Genomic DNA, 19314 nt, shown 5'->3' on the forward strand with positions numbered 1-19314 from the left:
AAAAAAAAAAAAAAAAAAAAAAAAAAAAAAAAAAAAAAAAAGACAAGCCTTGCTCCAGCCACATCCCGGAAGCTGGCTGGTCTACGCACGGCTGAAGCATGAGGAAATTCATCATGGGACTTGTTCTTCTTAATATTTGGACTTGTACAGTAGGAACATTAATTTTAAAGAATGCCCTCAGTATGTACGCCAGGTAGGGCGTAAAAGCTACTGCCATTCTTTTGTCCTACAGTTATTATAAATGTACAGGGACACAGAAGGGAACCTGTTTATATAATGGTACTCAATATAAGGTGTGTAATCCAAGAGGCGGACAGGTAGCTGTGTCATAGGCATCATTATGCCCTCTTTCTTCCTATTATCTGTTAAGATAGGTGGGCTGTTAATGTATTCAGTCTACTCTGCTAGGGACAAAAGAAACCTAAAGATAAGAGAATGGACAGATGATAAGTGGCCACCGGAGAGAATTATTGAGTACTATGGGCCGGCCACATGGGCAGAGGATGGCTCATAGGGATACCAGACCCCTATTCACATGCTCAACTGGATCATCCAGTTGCAGGCTATTTTGAAAATACTCACTAATGAGACAGGCAAAGCTCTGTCCCTTTTAGCCCAACAAGAAACTCAAATGAGAAACATGATTTATCAGAACCGGTGGCCCTAGATTATTACTAGCAGCCAAAGGAGGAGTCTGTGGAAAATTCAATCTAACCAACTGCTGTCTGCACATAGATGACCAGGGGCAAGCAGTGGAGGATACTGTGCGAGACATGACCAAACTGGCACATGTGCCCCTGAAGAGGGAGACCCAGGCTTCTCAGATCAACTTCCCTTTTGACTATCATGCTGCATTTCAACAGAAGAAAAGGTTGACCAACTGACGCCTCTGGTTTTACCTTCCTATAGGTGACAGGCTAGGCCTTGGGGAAACTCTCCAGAAGGCACTATTTTTACTTAAAACAAGATCAAACCAGAAACTTTTTCACATGTGAGTCCTAAAACTATAAACCGGAACCTTTTCACATGTGATTCCTGAAACTGTAAACAAAAACCTTTTCACATGTGAGTCCTCAAAGTATGAACCTAAGATTCTTTCACCTGTAATATCTAATGTATAAGCCTATATAAAGGCTGAACCTCCCTTTGTTAGACGAGCTGGGCTTTGGACAAATTATGCCCAGGCTCCCAGCTGAATAATAAACTCTTTCCTCCTTTATTTGGTGTTTGGGAAATCTTTCCTGGGGCTGTTCCTGCTACAACATTACCATTACCTTCCTGCTCCATGGCCATGTTCATTTATGCTGGGAACACTGTAGACCCCTCGGTGGTAACCGACCAGCCCCAAGCCTCTGGAACGATTGACGAAATCCGAGGCATTTGAGATTGAGAAGAAACTGTGGTTGCCATTTTGTTTATTGTTTGCCTTAAACTTAGTTTGCCTGAGTTATTTAAACTTAGTTTGCCTGAGTTATTTGCTTTACTGTACTTGTTATGCTCTATACTGATCATACTTGGGGACACAAAGAATAGTATGAAAAGTTAAAATGTAGCTTATAACTTTGGCCTGCTGAGCTGTTCTTGTAAAAACAGGAACTCTGTGTAAAAGGCAAGCCACATAGCCTGACTGCTGGAGAGAGATAACAGCACGTAATAAGCTTCTTGTTGCAGAGCGTCTATAAACGGATGTGTGTAATGGAGAGGCTTATTACCCAGATTCCTTTCCCGGGAAAGGCATATTGATTATAGTCCTAGAAAGGGAATGCGACCCTAATAGAAAGCCTATAAACACATACATGAGGGGCATCTGTTGTGGGGAAAAACCTCTGTGGTTGAGATAAGGATGTAAAAGTCTTTCTTCTCCCACTGCTCCTCCAGGCCTGCATGGGGGTCTCCCCTCTCTTGCAGTTTTGTGGTCAGGCTGGTTGTCCTGTGTCAGATCCTGCTCCCCTGCAGCTGTAAGCCCAATGCTTTTCTTGCTGATAATAGTAAGTTTATGTTTAACCTCCATTCTTGCTAAGGTATATGGTTTCTATGCTGACACACAGAAAGTACCTTGTTCTGCTTTTACAATATCACATTGTGATTTTTGTGCACCAGTCTTGCAAATGTATTCTTTTTGTATGATCATTACTACAATGTTGTGTAACCTTGCTTACCCTCCCTTATGGAAAGAGCCTAACAAAAAACTGGGGTTTTCAGGGGAATATCAGACATCCATGGAGCAGCATTATGTGGTGTTTCCCCTACGCCCAGCTCTGAAGAAAACTCTTTCTCTTTTTTTTTCTTTTTCACTGACCACTCGATCACTTTGAGAGATCTTGAATCTATGTTGATATATTGGGAGCTGGTCTTCCGATACATCCACTGAAAACAATAATCCCAAAGTGAGCTGCTATTGGTTCAAGCAGAAGTCTATAGAAAACAAGGAAGAGCCACCCCTCCTGGGCTTGTATTCTCAGAGAGGAAGTCTTGGACCCCCAAGATGAGTCCTCCTAATCTTCCCAAACTAATAATGGTGTGATGCCCAAGGGCTGGGCCCTTAAGTCTCTCCTCTTCTCCATCTTTATTGGCTTCCTCAGCCATGTCCTTAAATATCACCTATACTCTTCCACATCCCAAATGGTTCTCAAGCCTTCAGCTCTCCCCTGAACTCCATCTTAACACCCAGTGGCCAACACCAATGCCCCAACCTTCCCCCACAGCTAGCTTCACTCTCAGCCCTCCCCATCTCAGATACTGTCAAGTAGTCCTTCTGTCAGGCCAAAATCCTTGGAGCCATTCTTAACTCCTCTTTTTGTCTTATGTCCTACAACCAGTTTGTCAGAAAAGCCTATTAGAGATACCTTGAAAATGCACCCAGAATCTGGCTGCTTCTCCTCACCTTCAACATTGCCCCTGGCCTAAGAAGCTCCCTTATCTTGAATCTCGGGCTGGATTCCTACAACAGCCACAGCCGCCCTACTGGTCTCCCAGCTTCTAGTCTTCCTCCCTCTCCTGTCATTTTCAACATAGCAGCCAAGAAGATTCTTTAAAAATAGAGGTTGATCCTGTCATTCCTTTGCTCAAAATCCTCCAATGCACTCAGAGTAAAAGTCAGTCTCTGTCTTAGATGCTGTGGGCTCTTGCACCCTCTTTGGTCTCATATCTTATAATCGGCATCCTGGCCATAATGGTCTTCTCTGCTGTTCCTTGAACATTCCAGAAACATTCTCCTCATCCCCTCTTGGCCTCAGGACTGGCTGCTTCCTTTGGTATGCTATTCTGATACACACTAAGCACCCTCCCTCACCTGTTAAAAAAAATTCATTGGGAAGCCAATAGGCTGAGATGGCTCTTACACTTTGAGTTCCTAAGTCAGCAAACTGAAACTCAACATAGAGTGAAAGTATGTGTAACCTGGGAGAAGGAAACTTAAGCTTAACCAGTCAGAAACTACCAACTAACCTCTAACTAATTATGGTCAGTTAACCTCTAATTATGAACTTTCCATTTTAACCAATCAAATATTTTCTTTGTCTTGCTCCCACAGACACAATTATAAATGTCCCCCCGGCTTCCTCGATGGTGGCACCCTGAACTGCTGGCAGTCTGCTACTGCCTGATTAATAAATTGCTGAATGCTCAAATAAACCTGTTAAAATTTTAATGAACCTAAGTATATCTTTTAACTTATCTTTTAGGCTTTTTGCCCAATATTTGTGGCTTGATCAGTCTTTGTAAGACTGCAATCCCCACCCCACCAGGATTCCTCACACTCCTCCTTGCTTTTTTGCCATAGCATTTACTACTGTCTGACACCCTCTAAAGAAAGAGATTGTTGGCTTTTTTGTTCACTGCTATATTCCCAGCACATGGTGCTCAGTATCTGTTGAATGAATTAAGCCAATCTCTTCAGTTTTATCTCGCCTTCACAAACCCTATGCTTTAGGCAGAGTAATCTATGTACCTCCATGCTTTGCCCAGTACACAGCCTTCTATGCTTTGCTTGTGCTATTCTGCCAGCCCATGATGCTGTCTTCCTTCCTCTGTTCAGCTTATACGAATCTTACTTATTTTTTAAGCTCCAGCAATTCCATCTTCTTGGTAAAGGCTTCATCCTTCTCTGAATTCTGCAGCATTCATTTGTACGAGCCCTCAGGCAGTTATTTATTGGCAATTGTTCATAATTCAGGTTTTCCATAATTAAAATTTCCCCCTTTCCTATTAGATAAATAAGCTGCTGGAGGATTCTCCATGGCCCCTAAAACACTGAACATAGTATCTTGCAGTAGGTCCTTAACAAATATGTATTAGTTAATTGGCTAAAGCAGAGTTTCCTGATAGTATAAGATATAATTTTAGGTAGTGCACAGGAAACATTAAAAAGAAATCACATCCATCTCACACCATACACAAAAATTAACTCAAACTGGATCATAAATCTAAATGTAAGAGCTAAAACTAATAGGAATAAATCTTTGTGACCTTGAATTAGACAACAATTTCTCAAGATATGGCACCAAAAGCACACGCAACAAAAAAATAAAGTAAGTTAGATTTCACCAAATTCAAGAACTTTTGTGTTTCAAAGGACACAATCAATAACATAAAAGGACAACCCAAAAAATGGGAGAAATTGTTTGCATATCATAAGGAATCTTGTGTCTAGAATATGTAAAGAATACTTACAACTCAACAATAAAAAGACAACCCTATTTTAAAATAGTAAAGAACAGACTTTTCTCCAAAGAAGATAAACAAATTATCGATAAGCACATGAAAAGATGTTCAATATCATTAGTCATTAGGGAAATGCAAATTTAAACCACGATGAAATACCACCTCACAGTTACTAGGAGATGGATAAAATTAAAAAGACAATAATAAGTACTGGTGACAATGTGGAGAAACCAGAGCCCCCATCCATTGCTGGTGGGATAGTAAAATAGTGTAGGTACTTTGGAAAACAGTGTGGGTAGTTCCTCAAAAACTTAAATATAGAGTTGCCATATGACCCAGCAATTCCACCCCCAGGTATATCTCAAGAGAACTGAAAGATGTATCCACCCAAAAATTTGTACATGCATATTTAGCAGCATTATGCATAAACAGCCCAAATGTCAATCAACTGACAAGTGGATAAATAGAATATGGCATATCCATGCAATGGCATATTGTTTTGGCCGTAAAAAGGTATGAGATACTGACATATTCCAAAGTATGGATGAACTTTGAAAATACTGTGCTAAGTGAAAGCAGCTGGACATAAAAGGCCACATATTATATGAAAGGTCCAGAATAGACAAATCAAGAGATAGGAATTATATTAGTGATACTACCTAAGGCCGGGAAGATGGGGAGAGACTGCTAATGGGTATGTGGTTTCCTTTGGAATGATGAAAATATTCTAAAATTAGATAGTGGTGATGGCTGTACAATTCAGTGAATATGTTGGAAACAACTGAAATGTACACTTTAAAAGGGTGATTTTTATTATATGTAAGTTATATCTCAATAAAGCTGTCATATAAAGTCCCACTTAAAGAGATACACTAGAAAGCACATACTCGCATATGAAATGATTGCTACAATGTTACTTAATGAGACTGTTTTTTAAAAAGCAAATTAAGGCCGGGCACGGTGGCTCACGCCTGTAATCCCAGCACTCTGGGAGGCCGAGGCGGGTGGATCACAAGGTCAAGAGATCGAGACCATCCTGGTCAACATGGTGAAACCCCATCTCTACTAAAAATACAAAAAAAATTAGCTGGGCATGGTGGCGCATGCCTGTAATCCCAGCTACTCGGGAGGCTGAGGCAGGAGAATTGCCTGAACCCAGGAGGCGGAGGTTGCGGTGAGCCGAGATCGCGCCATTGCACTCCAGCCTGGGTAACAAGAGCGAAACTCCTTGTCTCAAAGAAAAAAAAAGCAAATTAAAGAAAAAACCTTAGGCAACTTTAAGATAACAGGTGATCTGAAGGTAAAAAGTAATGAAGCTTGCGTGAAAGTGTCTAAAATTTGGAAAATAATGGAATATAAGATGTCGAGGAGGGGTACTCTGAATATACGGATTTCTGAGTTCAATATTTGGTTTTATCATCAGTTTTTTTTTTGTTTTTTTTTTTGAGATAGAGTCTTGCTCTGTCACCCAGGCTGGATGGAGTGCAGTGGTGCAATCTTGGCACTGCAGACAGCAGATGCTCAATGAAATATTTGACAAAGTAAGTCTGAAGGCAGCTGAAGACCATCTGCACTTAACCACGCTGGGCACTCCCATACCCACACACAGCACCCTACCTTCAACACGCCTCTTCTTGGAGCGAGGGAGGACCTGAGGGCTGGTCTCTGCTGTGTTCTCCACAGGGCTGAGGGAGTGGCAGTAGGCGGTGACTGGGCCCCAGGGATGGCCAGGTGCCTGGGAGATGTGCTTCAGGCACTTTTCTAGGTAGGACAGTCTAAGAAAGAGGTGAAACAAAAACACTGAAGGGGCCACTGGACCTCAGCAAACCCTTCCCTAATCCACATCTCTATCGACCCACCAACTTACAGCAGCTGTTTGTCCTGATGGAAAAGTCGGGGGGAAAACTCTGAAAGGAGCTCCAGGAAGGCCAGATTTGGGGGCTGATCAGAGGAGCCAGCTGGAGGAAGCTCAGACAAGGAGAACTTGATGCCTTCCCTTGGGTGGGCAGAATTCCTTCAGGAAGAAAGTCTCTTCCCACTTCCCTCCCAGGGCCAAGATATCCCATCCAAATGCACCCTCACCCTGTCCCCAGCTTGTCTCCAAAGGCATATCTACCACTAACATGACTGCCATGCCTGACACACATACCTTTCCTCCAAGACCTCCCTCCTAGCCCTCCCTGGACATAGCCTCCACTCAATACTTCCTACTTGTGTAGTATGACCACAAGGTCACGGTTCTGCAGCTGCTGGGGTCCAAAGCTCAAGGCAAATCTCCGGGCCAGGTCCCTCATCTCAATGAAGGCGGGAAGCTCATTCAGGCCCTGTGGCCCATGCTCCTGCAGCAGTTCTGTGTACAGCTGTGTCCAGGAGACATGGTGCATGTGGAAAAGGGAGAAACATGGCAGAAACAGAGAAGTTCAGCATTCCCTTCTCTACTCAGAAATTTCAAAGGCCTTGGGACACCACCTACTACTTTTACTTTCTTTCCTTCTAGGGAATTCCCAATCACTGACCCCTGCAGCAGACAAAGCTCATCACCCCTACTCTGTAACATTAAATAAAAACGTCTATAGTAACTGAAGGAGGCTGAGAAAACAGGCTGAAAAAAAGGAATTCCCTATCACTTCCTTGTTGGGTTTTCTGGCGTCCTGATAGTTACTCTTGATGGGGTTGCCCGGTCAGTTAAAAAAAATACATTCCAAGGGTCTACTAGGAATGAAGGAACCTATCACGTAAAGTTCAGTCAAAAGAAAAGTTACTGCTCCGAAGGATCTTACATTTGGAGTGGCTGAGGGTAGACAGAGACTTGTGGACAACAGGGAGGGCATGTCCTCAAGGCAGAAGGGCATACCTGCTTGAGGCTCAGCAGCAGGATTCGGGAACAATGACTTCGGTCAATCTGTCTTGCTCTAGTTAATGTTTCCTTGATAATGTCACCATAGTCATTGTAGAACTGAGGGAAAAGAGTGGGGAAGGTAATGTCTGACTGGCGGAAAAGATGATTTTGCTTCTTCTTTCACATCCCTAATCATGACTCTCTCCCAAAGTGCCTTAGGTAGCAAACATAAACCGAAGCATAAAATAATTCAGACTAGACTTCATCTCTAATCAACAGGTGCAAAGCCCAAAAGAAATTAGAGTTTTGGTAAATAATGAAACAGGCTGGGCGCCTGTAAGCCTGACTCTCGCCTATAAGCCCAGCACTTTCAGATCCCAAGGTGGATAGATCACGAGGTCAGGAAATGGGAGACCACCCTGGCCAACATGGTGAAACCCCATCTCTACTAAAAATATAAAAACTAGCTGAGTGTGGCAGCGTATGCCTGTAGTCCTAGCTACTTGGAAGGCTGAGGCAGGAGAACTGCTTGAACCTAGGAGGCAGAGGTTGCAGGGAGCCGAGATTGTGCCACTACACTCCAGCCTGGCGACAGAGCTAGTTTCCATCTCAAAAATAATAGTAATAATGAAACAAACACTTCCCCAAGCCCAAGCCTTGGAGACGTAAGCCTGACAGTGCCCTGTCACACAGCACTGACCTTCACTATTTGTCTCTCCCCAACTACAATGGAAGCTAAACCAAACAGGAGCTTGTGTGTTTTGTTCATTGCTGTGGCCTTAGCTCCTGGAATGGTGCTTGGCACATAGCAGGTGCTCGATAAGCATAAATCAATACTGATGGGTTGGGAAAACTGGAGCACACATCTAGGTATCTTGTGGTGACTGATGCCTCTTTTATTCTTTTTTCCTTCTTATGTTACCTCATTCCATAGACTGGGGTCAGAAAAGTATTTCTGGACAGGAAGAATAAGCTATTTCCCCTCCAGTAAATTTATTCACAGCTTTTTCTCCATAATTATTTACAATTAAGTCTCTTCTTTGTCCCTTTATTCTGAACTCCCAGTGCCTTTCCCTCCTACTTCTCCTTTAAGCCTGATACCAACAGATACCCCCCACCTGTAGTGCTATCATGTTTGAAGTCATGACTGTGCTCCACTTGTTCTCTTCTATTTCTGTAGGGCCTTGCTGTACCTTGTTGTAGTGTTTGAAAACATCTGAGGCTGCGTCCATCTCCAGTACCCCATAAAGCAACAGCTTACAGAACCCGGCCAAGAGGCGGCGCCGCTGGTGTAGCCGCTCTATCTGTAAATGATCTTCCTGGGAATCACCTGGTTCGCATGGAAGGCAGAAGAGAATCACAGACTTAGGCCTCCTGCCCTATATTCCGGAACCACACCCAAGCCCCAACCCTTACGGAGCCCCAGGTATAGAGTCACTGCACCACTGCCCAAGTCTCCTGGCTGAATGAAGACATGGTCCATGAGGAAGCTGGCTAGCTCAGACTGGAGGGTAGCTTCAGGAAAAAAGACAAGTGGCCTAAGGAAATCACGGCCCCCAACAATCATCTGAGGGCTAAAGATGAGAAGCAGATCACTTAATAAGACAAAAGCCTGTAGGGATAAAAGAAAGGATGCTTAAAAGACAGAATGTTTCCCAAGGTAGAAAAGAGACTTTCAATATCTCCTTGGAATGGGGACAGAAGCACTCGCCTTCTTGCTCCCACTTGAGTCAATGCTCACCTGCTCCCGGATCTCAGTATCCACATCTGAAAGGCAACTCTGGCACAGTTCACAGAAGGTCACCATTCTTTCCCTCAAACTCGACAGCTGCTTCTGTGGGCACAGTGACTTGAGAGGGAAGAATGAAGACATAGGCTCCTCTGTTCCCATTCCCCCTTCTAAGACCCACACTCACCTGGGAAGCATCTGATTTAGAAATGTGGGTTAGTGTCCAGAGAATGGAAAAATAGACAAGAGTCAAGGCTGGCAGGATAACCTGTAACAAAAAAGTGTTTAAAAATGAGGTTTGGGTCAGGACGGGGGAGAGACAGATAGGCACATAGCAGTGAAGAGGAGAGAAAATGAGTAAAGGGAGACCCAATTCCTTTTCTGGTGGAAAATGAGTAATATTCTGGACAATCTTCAGAGGCTTCTATATGAGGTAGAAATGTCACTAATTTACTCTACGTCTCCTAGAATCCCTCAATGTTATCCTCGGCTTCCAGGATATCCAAGAAGATAGTTGTCTTTAGGCAATGGAAGTACAGTCTACCCTCTAAGAGAGGAATGTAAGGGGTGACCCCCACCTGATCTTCCTCACTTTGTACACTCCACACCCTGGGACTTGACCCACCTGGTGGCCACCTGGGACATAGGTCCTTAAAAACTAGCTCCCCAGCCCCCAACCCATCTCCCGCCTTCTGCAGGTTCTTCATTCACCTGGTGAGGAACCTCTCCTGTGTCCACAGCCTTCTGCAGGAGTTGGTAACATGGCTCATAGAGCTCCCAGCGAGTCAGGTCATGAGCGCTTTGTGGGAGAGAGGGGAACGTTATACTGGAAAAAGAACAGAGTGAACCAACTCCACAGACACCAGTAAAAATGGGATGGGGAAGACAAGGAAAGCCACTCACTTGTAGAAGGCAGAGAGGCGTTTCAGAGTGGTTGCCAGATTATATACCTCATCCTCATCTAGGAAGGATGACTGAGGAAGAAAGAAGATCCACAATAGCATTTCCTCCAGAACTCTTCTGTCCACGTCCCCCATCTTGCAGTCCCTCCTACCCTTGTATGGGGTGTCCCATTGTCCAGCCCCAACTCCTACCTGCAGCAGCTCTTCAAGCTCCTGCTGGAAGCGGTCAGTTAGTAGATCTACTAGTTGGCTGCGGGCAAAGTCGGCCCGGCTGAAGAAAGTGAATTCGGGATTACAGAGCAAGTAGAGGGCGTGTGCCCCAGCCTCAAGCACCGCTGGCTCTGTGTGCTTCACCACCACCTCCTGGAGTTGCTTCAGGAGCAGCTCCAGGTGCTGAGAAGAAAAGGCAGAAGACGGTGTGCTGTGGGGGCGGGAGGAGGAAAACTCTTCTGGAGGGAGGTGGAATGGGGTTAAAAGCATTAAACTTCAAGGATAAGATGCCTAAGAAAGAAAAGGCTTGCCAATTTTTCTGGAACCCAAGTTCTTGGAAAAAAAAGATACTGGCAATAGAACTCTTTGGCCCCAGCAGGTGAGCAGCAAGTTATAAGAAATCTATCTCCCTACCTTCTCCAGGCGCCCAGTGCAGTAGATGTGGAGGTCAAAGCAGCTGAGAAGCTGGAGCAGGGGAGTGACTTTCTCTGCATCAGCTGAGAACTGTGATGATTGACAGGAGGCCTCCTTATGAGCTGACACATTGGTAATTCCTACTGCCACCCCTCCTCATAGAGGCCAATTACTTTCCCTGTTCATGGGGTGACATTGAGTGGAAGGGCAGTGGTACCTTGGCCAGGAGCTGGGGCAGCAGGGGGATGAGGTGCTCAGTCAGCTTCACTCTGTCATCAGCTTGGGTCTTGCGTTCCTTAGAGGTTAAGCCCTGGAATGAGAGTCACTTGGGGGTGGAGGAGGTGTGGAGAAACATTGGTCTAGGGGGTATGTGCAGTCCTCCTCCCCATGACCTTATCTGCCTGGAAGGAAAAGAGAACTTGGCAGCTCCCATCAGATTTCTCTGGAAATGAAATTCTTTAAAGGGTAGAAGGAGGCCGGGCACAGTGGCTCATGCCTGTAATCCAAGCATTTTGGGATGCCAAGGTGGGTGGATCACTAAGTCAGGAGGTCAGGACCAGACTGGCCAACATGGTGAAACCCTGGGCATGGTGGCTTGTGCCTGTAATCCCAGCTACTTGGGAGGCTGAGGTATGAGAATTGCTTGAACTGAGACCCTGGAGGCAGAAGTTGCAGTGAGCCAAGACGGCGCTACTGCACCCTGGCCTAGGCTACAGAGCAGGATTCCAACTCAAAAAAAAAAAAAAAGGTAGAAGGAGCACCCTAACCCCAGTCTGGAGGATAAGGATGTACAATGCCTATCAGGATTGAGTACTGCTGACCTACCGAATCCACCCTCACACCATACCTTCCTCCCAGTGACCCGCCCCACAGGCGGGTGCCCCTCTGAAGCTTGCCGAGCACTGGACACAAGGATTTCTATCAGTGTGCTCTCTTGTACATCACCCAGGTCTGGAGTGGCAGAAGGATAAAAAACATAGAATCAAAGATTAGCCACCTTCCAACTCCAAGTTCCCCCAACCCTATGCCACCGTTGCTGCCTTGTCCAAGTCAGGCCAGCAATCTCTCCCGGTTTCACCCTAGGAGGTGAAAGGTTCCTGTCCCTGGCTCCATGTGGCACACACTTTGGTCCTTCTCCAGCAGCAGGCTTGTCAGACTCTCCCAGTCCTTCAGCTGAGCGCCTGCACAGTCCCACAGGCTATCTACTAAGTAAGCAGCATGGTCATGGAGCTGTGGAAGGAGGTGCATGGGGAGATAGTGATGACATGTTAAAATACCCTAGGAAATGGTTACTGATTAAATATTGCTTTCCTTCCCATAGTGTCCACCTCCATCCTTCTCCACTTTTTTTTTTCTTTTCCGAGACAGAGTCTTTCTCTGTCATCCAGGCTGGAGTGCAGTAGTACACCTAGGCTCTCTGCAACCTCTACCTCCCGGTTCAAGTGATTCTCCTGCCTCAGCCTCCTGAGTAGCTGTAATTAGAGGCACGCAACACCACGCCCGGCTTATTTTTGTATTTTTAGCAAACGGGGTTTCATCATCTTGGTCAGGCTGGTCTTTAACTCCTGACCTTGTGATTTGCCTGCCTCGGCCGCCCAAAGTGCTGAGATTACAATTGTGAGCTACCGCGCCCAGTCTTTTTTTTTTTTTTTTTAGACACAGAGTTTCACTATGTTGCCCAGACTAGTCTCAAACTCCTGGGCTCAAAGGCTCCTCCCACCTCAGCCTTCCAAAGTGCTGGGCTTACAGCCCTAAGCCACCAAGCCCAGCCCACTTATAGGTCTTATGCACAACAGCTAGACTTCGTCTCTGCATATGTCACCTCACTCTCCACAAAGAAGGACAGCAGAAGCTGGAAGAAAGTCCTCTGGGCGCCTGGGCTCTGGCGTCGCTCTCTTCCACCCATCGTTCTTATCTCGCACTCAGGGTAGAAGAGCCTGGTGGAATGGACACGAGGAAAGGGCTCAGCACGGGAGGAAACAAGGAATGTAATGAAGAGATGGCCCAAGGAGATGATAAAGGAATAGGAGGTGCAGAGCTAAGGAAAGCCCCAAGGAGCTGAGAGAGAAAAGGAGACACGAGAGACTTACATAGAGATGGGGAGGCCTTAGGCAGAGCAGCAGCAGACAGGGGAGGGAAACCGAGAGGGTGGTGTTAAAGAAACATAAAAGGAGCCCCACTCACTTCCAGTACAGAAATTCACCCGCAGCAGAGGCCAGGGCTCGATTTGAGGCATACACAACGGGGTAGATGCTCTCGCAGTCCGTATCTGTCAGCACCCCTTCCATGTTCCTGCCCACAGAAAAGCAGAAAGAGTGTGTGAATAGGGACACTGTCTTCTGGCACAATCAAAGCTAGAAACAAAAAGGCAAAAGCAACAAGGACATAACTCACAAAGAACTTCTAAATAGAGAGTGGAAGACAGAGGAGTATGGGGAGTTAGAGAAGACAGAAAGATTCCCCCCTTGAGATCCTGCAACTCAGGAATGGCCTCAGTCTTTCAACCTGCACAGATGGAAGAGTCAGCTGTGACAGGTGGAGGAAAAGGACCCTAGAAGGGCAAAGGTCTGAGACACTTGCCTCCCCTCTTCCCAGGACTCACTTAAGGATAAGTATCAGTAACCTGACGGCCTCCACTGCCACATCGTACTCTCTGTCCATGACCATAGAAACCATCCGGTCCTGCAGAAAGGAGAAAGTCGCTCAATATCTCATTACACCCATTCCAAACAGTCTGTTCTCTTAGAATCAGAGATTCTTAAAGAGAGGGCCTACGTAGAGGCAGATGCTGGGATAGCCAAGACATGTTAGAGCCTGAGGGGTGGAAAGATACAAGGTGGGGAAACAGGAACACAACAAAGAACCAAGTCAAGGAGCACCACCCATTTCACCTTGAAGCGGCTGGTGAAGAGCTCCAAGCGTGTGGTCAGGTCCTGGTTGCCGTACAGCCCTTTCAGGGCCTTCAGGCACTTCAGACGGACTTCCCGGTGCTGGTAAGGAGGGAAAACCAGGAAAATGGAAACAGGACTGACCACCCTCTACTTGCCCCTACTAAGCCTTCAGACTCCCCTCTCTGATCCCTCATTCTAACTTGGGTGTCCCCTATACTGAGGACTCTGAGATGTCAGAAACAATTAACAGCTGTCTTCTTACTTAAAAAACAAAAGGATCACAGCAGGACTCATGATGAGAAGGACCCTTTGGCTGCCCCCTTGGCACCTGCATTACCATCCATCAATAACTCTCTTCCATAGTAAAGTCTCTCTCCCTGTACCTCATGTTTTGAGGCATTTAATCTCCTGGATATGTCTTTCTCTACCTTATCCTACCCTCCCCAGTGCTAGGGGAGTTTCAAGGTTCAGCGCCTTGACGGGTTAATCATTGCTCACTATGTAAAATATCTGTGGCAGGACCAGAAAAAGGTGAAATGTCCTAGGACAGGAAAAAGATGAGGGAAACGAGAAAGGAGACTGGCTCAAATCCCACCTTATCATGCAGAGTCCAACCAATATATTTTAAATAGCTGTCAGTGAGGAAAGAAGTACTGTAGCTTTGCATCCAACAACCAATTTCCTCGATGCAGATAGCACGGATCTCAGGAAGGACATCCCTAAACACAGACAGATAAGTTGACTCTTATAGCCACTCTCTCTCCACACTCACTTTCCATCCTACCAGATAACTCCCTCTCATGGAAGAATTCATTTTCTTGAAATGCCATGTACACCCTGCCTTTATTTTGAGACAGAATCTTGCTCCATCACCAGGCTGGAGTGTAGTTGTGTGATCTTGGCTCACTGCAACCACCAACTCCCAGGTTCAAGCAATTCTCCTGCCTCAGCGTCCCGAGTAGCTGGGATTACAGGCACACACCACCACACCTAGCTAATTTTTTTTGTATTTAGTAGAGACGTGGTTTCACTATGTTGGCCAGATTGGTTTCAATCTCCTGACCTCGTGATCTGCCCACCTTGGCCCCCCAAAGTGCTGGGATTACGGGCGTGAGCCATCGTGCCTAGCAATGCCTTTCACTTCTTCCTCCTGATGTAAATATTTTGTGTGTATATATATGTATACATATACACACATATATATATATGTATATATGTGTGTATATACATACTATATATGTGTGTGTGTGTGTGTATATATATATATATATATATGGTAAAAAAGTATTACATATATGGATATATATATGTGTGTGTGTGTGTATATATATATATATATATATGGTAAAAAACATGTAAATATTTTTTTTTTTTTTTTTTTTGAGACGGAGTTTTGCTCTTGTTACCCAGGCTGGAGTGCAATAGCGCGATCCCAGCTTACCGCAACCTCCGCCTCCCAGGTTCAGGCAATTCTCCTGCCCCAGCCTCCTGAGTCGCTGGGATTACAGGCACGCGCCACCATGCCCAGCTAATTTTTTGTATTTTTAGTAGAGACGGGGTTTCACCATGTTGACCAGGATGGTCTCGATCTCTTGACCTCGTGATTCACCCGCCTCGGCCTCCCACAGTGCTGGGATTACGGGCTTGAGCCACCGCGCCCGGCCTCTTTTCTTTTTTTTAAGGGATGGGGTCTCTTGCTATGTTGCCCAAGCTGGCCTTGAACTCCTGGGTTCAAGTCATCTTCCGACTTTGGCCTCTCAAGTAGCTGTAACTACAAAAATGTGCCACAGCCAGTTAGTAAATATTTTCTTTCTGTAACCAACCCATAAAATAGTTAAACAAGACCAGGGGCAGTGGCTCACATCTGTAATCCTAGCACCTTGAGAAGCCAAGGCGGGCAGATTAGGAGGTCAGCAGTTCGAGACCAGTCTGGTCAACACAGTGAAACTACTCTGTCTCTACTAAAATTACAAACAATTAGCCAGGTGTGGTGGTGTGCACCTGTAATCCCAGCTACTCAGGAGGCTGAGGCAGGATAACTGGATGAACCCGGGAGGTGGAGGTTGCAGTGAGCCCAGATTGCGCCATTGTACTCCAGCCTGGGCAACAGTGCAAGACTCTGCCTCAAAAAAGAAAAAAAAAAAAGTTAAACCACCACTCCACCTGTTGCCCAGGTTAGAGGTTTTGTTTTTTTTTGTTTTTTGCAACCATTTCACCTTGTTTCGCTCTTGTTGCCCAGGCTGGAGTGCAATGGCATAATCTTGGCTCACCGCAACCTCCGCCTCCTGAGTTCAAGCGATTCTCCTGCCTCAGCCTCTCAAGTAGCTGGGATTACAGGCATGCACCACCACACCGGGTTAATTTTGTATTTTCAGTAGAGACGGGCTTTCTCCATGTTGGTCAGGCTGGTCTTGAACTCCCGACCTCAGGTGATCCGCCCACCTCGGCCTCCCAGAGTGCTGGGATTACAGGCATGAGCCACCATGCCCGGTCTACAGATACTCTTCTTAACTTGATCAGGTCTCTAAACAACATAAAACTCCCATGCCCTTCACACAGTGAAACAAAACACTGGGCCAAGAAAAGACTCACCAGGCTGCACACATCCCTTAGAAAAGCCCCGCCTTTCAGTTCTCTGCTCTTATCCTCCAGACCACAGCTCCAGAAAGACGAGGAGCTGGGGCAGATCTGGGGCAAAGCTGGAGCAGGAAAATATTCAGCAATGCCTCCTTCTCCTACTTTCTCCCAGAAACACTAACAAGATCCTTTGTAGGTGGGGATAAACTAAACCTCACCAATTGGAAACAAGTGTTAAGAGTTTTTGCTCCAGCCACATTAATTCTGGGACTAACCAAATAACTAAGGGTTTGAGGTGGGGGGACCCTGTTCACGTCCTCAGATTCCATAACCAAGGGCCAGCTGTTTCAATGAGAGAAGTCCATTAGCTCACCTGTACCGATGAACAAAGACACCCCTGAAAAGGGCATTCATCATCCCTTCAATCTCCTCTTGATGCTCTTGGAGCTGGAGAACACGGAGAAATGGGTTAATCTCTCTTGCACTCTAACAAGCATAAGGCCATGAAGATATAGAAAAAGTACAACTTCTACCTACTTCCTGTTTATTACAGGATAGTGTGAACCCCTGGCATCCTATGCTCCCTTTTAAACCTTCTAATTCTGGAAGAAGCTGTATAGTCAACTAATGTCTCAAAGGTTTCTGTTTAGTAAAAGTAATATCCCCTCTGCATGTGGTTATTCTGACCATTCAGAAGCCCTAGCTGGTATTATACAGGCATATCATGCTTTACTGTATCTTTGCTTTATTGTTTTGCAGACACTGTGGTTCCCCCCCCACCCCGAGACGGAGTTTCGCTCTTGTTACCCAGGCTGGAGTGCAATGGCGCGATCTCGGCTCACCACAACCTCCGCCTCCTGGGTTCAGGCAATTCTCCTGCCTCAGCCTCCTGAGTAGCTGGGATTACAGGCACGCACTACCATGCCCAGCTAATTTTTTGTATTTTTAGTAGAGACGGGGTTTCACCATGTTAACCAGGATGGTCTCGATCTCTTGACCTTGTGATCCACCCGCCTCGGCCTCCCAAAGTGCTGGTATTACAGGTGTGAGCCACCGTGCCCGGCCTGGTTTTTTTTTTTTTTTCAACAAACTAAAGGTGTGTGACAACCTGGCATTAAGCATACCTATCAGTGCCATTTTTCTAACAACATATCCTCACTTAGTGTCCCTGTGGCACGTTTTAGTAATTCTCACAATATTTCAAACTTTTTCATTATGTTATCTGTTATGGTGATCTCTGATCAGTAATATTTAATGCTATTTTTTTTTTATGACACAGGGTCTCACTCTGTCACCCAGGCTGAAGTAAAGTGGTATGACCATGGCTCACGGTAGCCTTCACCTCCTGGAATCAAGCGATCTTCCTGCCTCAGCCTCCCAAGTAGCGAGCAGTACAGGTGCATGCCACCACATCTGGCTAGTTAAAACAAATTTTATTTTTTTAGAGACAGGGTCTCCCTATGTTTGCCCAGTCTGTTCTTGAAGTCCTGGGCTCAAGCAATCCTCTCAAAGTGCTGGGACCACAGGCATGGGCCACCACATCTAGCCTGATGTTACTACTGTAACTATTTTGGGGTTGCCATAAGATGGCAAACTTAACAAATGTTGTCTGTGTTCTTACTATTCTACCAACAGTTTCCCTGTCTCTCTATCTCTCCTCAGGCCTCCCTATTCCTTGAGACACAAAAATATTGTAATTAGGCTAATTAACAACTGTTAAAGTGTTCAAATGAAAGGAAGAGTTACATGTCTCTCACTTGAAATCAAAAGCCAGAAATGATTAAGCTTAGAGGCCAGGCCCAGTGGCTCACACTTACCAAGGCTGGCAAATCAATTGAGGTCAGTTAGAGACCAGCCTGACTAACATAGTGAAACCCCGTCTCTACTAAAAATACAGTGCCTGTGATCCCAGCTACTCAGGAGGCTGAGGCAGGAGAATCACTTGAACCTGGGAGGCAGAGGTTGCAGTGAGCCAAGATCATGCCACTGCACCCCAGCCTGGGCAACACAGTGAGACTCTGTCTCAAAAAAAAAAAAAAAAAAAATTAAGTTTAGTGAGAAAAGCATGTTGAAAGCCAAGACAGGCCAATACCTAGGCCTCTTGTGTCAAACAGCCATTGTTGTGAATGCAAAAGAAAAATTCTTGAAAGAAATTAAAAATGCTACTCCAGTGAACACAGAAAGGGTAAGAAAGTGAGTCTTATTGTTGATACAAAGACAGTTTTAGCAGTCAGAATAGAAGATCAAACCAACCACAACATTCCCTTTGGCCAAAGCCCAATCCAGATCAGTGTCCCAGCTGTCTTCCATTCTATGAAGGCTGAGCAAAGTTAAGGAAGCCACAGAAGAAAAGTTTGAAGCTAGAAGTTAGTTCATGAGGTTTAAGAAAAGAAGCTATCTCCATAACATAGAAGTACAAGGTGAAGCAGCAAATATTGCTAGAGAAGCAACAAGTTATCAACAAAATCTAGTTAAGATCACTGATGAAAGTGGATACATTAAACAAATTTTTAATGTGGACAAAACTGCCTCATATTGGAAACTGCCATCTAGGACTTTTACAGCAATTGAGGAAAACCCAATGCCTAGCTTCAAAGGATGGTCTAACTCCTTGTTAGGGCCTAATGCAGTTGGTGACTTTAAGCTCAAGCCAATACTCAATTTACCATTTTAAAAATTCTAAGGCCTGGTGGGGCACAGTGGCTCACGCCTGTAATCTTAACACTTTGGGAGCTTGAGGTAGGTGGATCATGAGGTCAGGAGGAGACCAACCTGGCTAACACGGTGAAACCCTGTCTCTACTAAAAATACAAAAAAATTAGCCAAGCATGGTGGTGAGCGCCTGTAGTTCCGGCTACTCAGGAGGCTGAGGCAGGAGAATCACTTAAGCCAGGGAGGCAGAGGTTGCAGTGAGCCAACATTGTGCCACTGCACTCCAGCCTGGTGACAGAGCGAGACTCCATCTCGAGAAAAAAAGGAAAGAAAGAAAGAAAAAGAAAATATTGGGGAGGAAGAAATTAAGGAAAAAATGGGGGAATTATAATGATAATTGATTAAGCAAGAGCCCAGAGAAGCTAAAAAAAAAAAAAA

General features: G+C 45.4%; 1 protein-coding gene across 1 annotated transcript in view; it reads right to left on the reverse strand.

Annotated features, from left to right (window-relative positions):
• Nucleotides 1-19314, reverse strand: part of STAG3 (stromal antigen 3) — a 45610-nt gene that overhangs the window by 9994 nt on the left and 16302 nt on the right. The window contains exons 9-29 of the mRNA XM_017533617.2: nt 16598-16671; nt 14243-14366; nt 13648-13746; nt 13359-13438; nt 12941-13048; nt 12579-12693; nt 11881-11986; nt 11604-11707; nt 10974-11066; nt 10757-10846; nt 10325-10525; nt 10134-10204; nt 9942-10029; nt 9418-9498; nt 9243-9335; nt 8945-9113; nt 8695-8831; nt 7517-7618; nt 6874-7022; nt 6530-6658; nt 6280-6437 (exon numbers count right to left, since the gene is read on the reverse strand). Of these exons, the coding sequence (XP_017389106.1) occupies nt 6280-6437; nt 6530-6658; nt 6874-7022; nt 7517-7618; nt 8695-8831; nt 8945-9113; nt 9243-9335; nt 9418-9498; nt 9942-10029; nt 10134-10204; nt 10325-10525; nt 10757-10846; nt 10974-11066; nt 11604-11707; nt 11881-11986; nt 12579-12693; nt 12941-13048; nt 13359-13438; nt 13648-13746; nt 14243-14366; nt 16598-16671 (2371 nt within the window). The remainder of the gene's footprint in view (nt 1-6279; nt 6438-6529; nt 6659-6873; nt 7023-7516; nt 7619-8694; nt 8832-8944; nt 9114-9242; nt 9336-9417; nt 9499-9941; nt 10030-10133; nt 10205-10324; nt 10526-10756; nt 10847-10973; nt 11067-11603; nt 11708-11880; nt 11987-12578; nt 12694-12940; nt 13049-13358; nt 13439-13647; nt 13747-14242; nt 14367-16597; nt 16672-19314) is intronic.

The sequence above is a fragment of the Cebus imitator genome, unplaced genomic scaffold, assembly GCF_001604975.1.
Source record: "Cebus imitator isolate Cc_AM_T3 unplaced genomic scaffold, Cebus_imitator-1.0 Scaffold82, whole genome shotgun sequence".
Lineage (NCBI taxonomy): Eukaryota > Metazoa > Chordata > Mammalia > Primates > Cebidae > Cebus > Cebus imitator.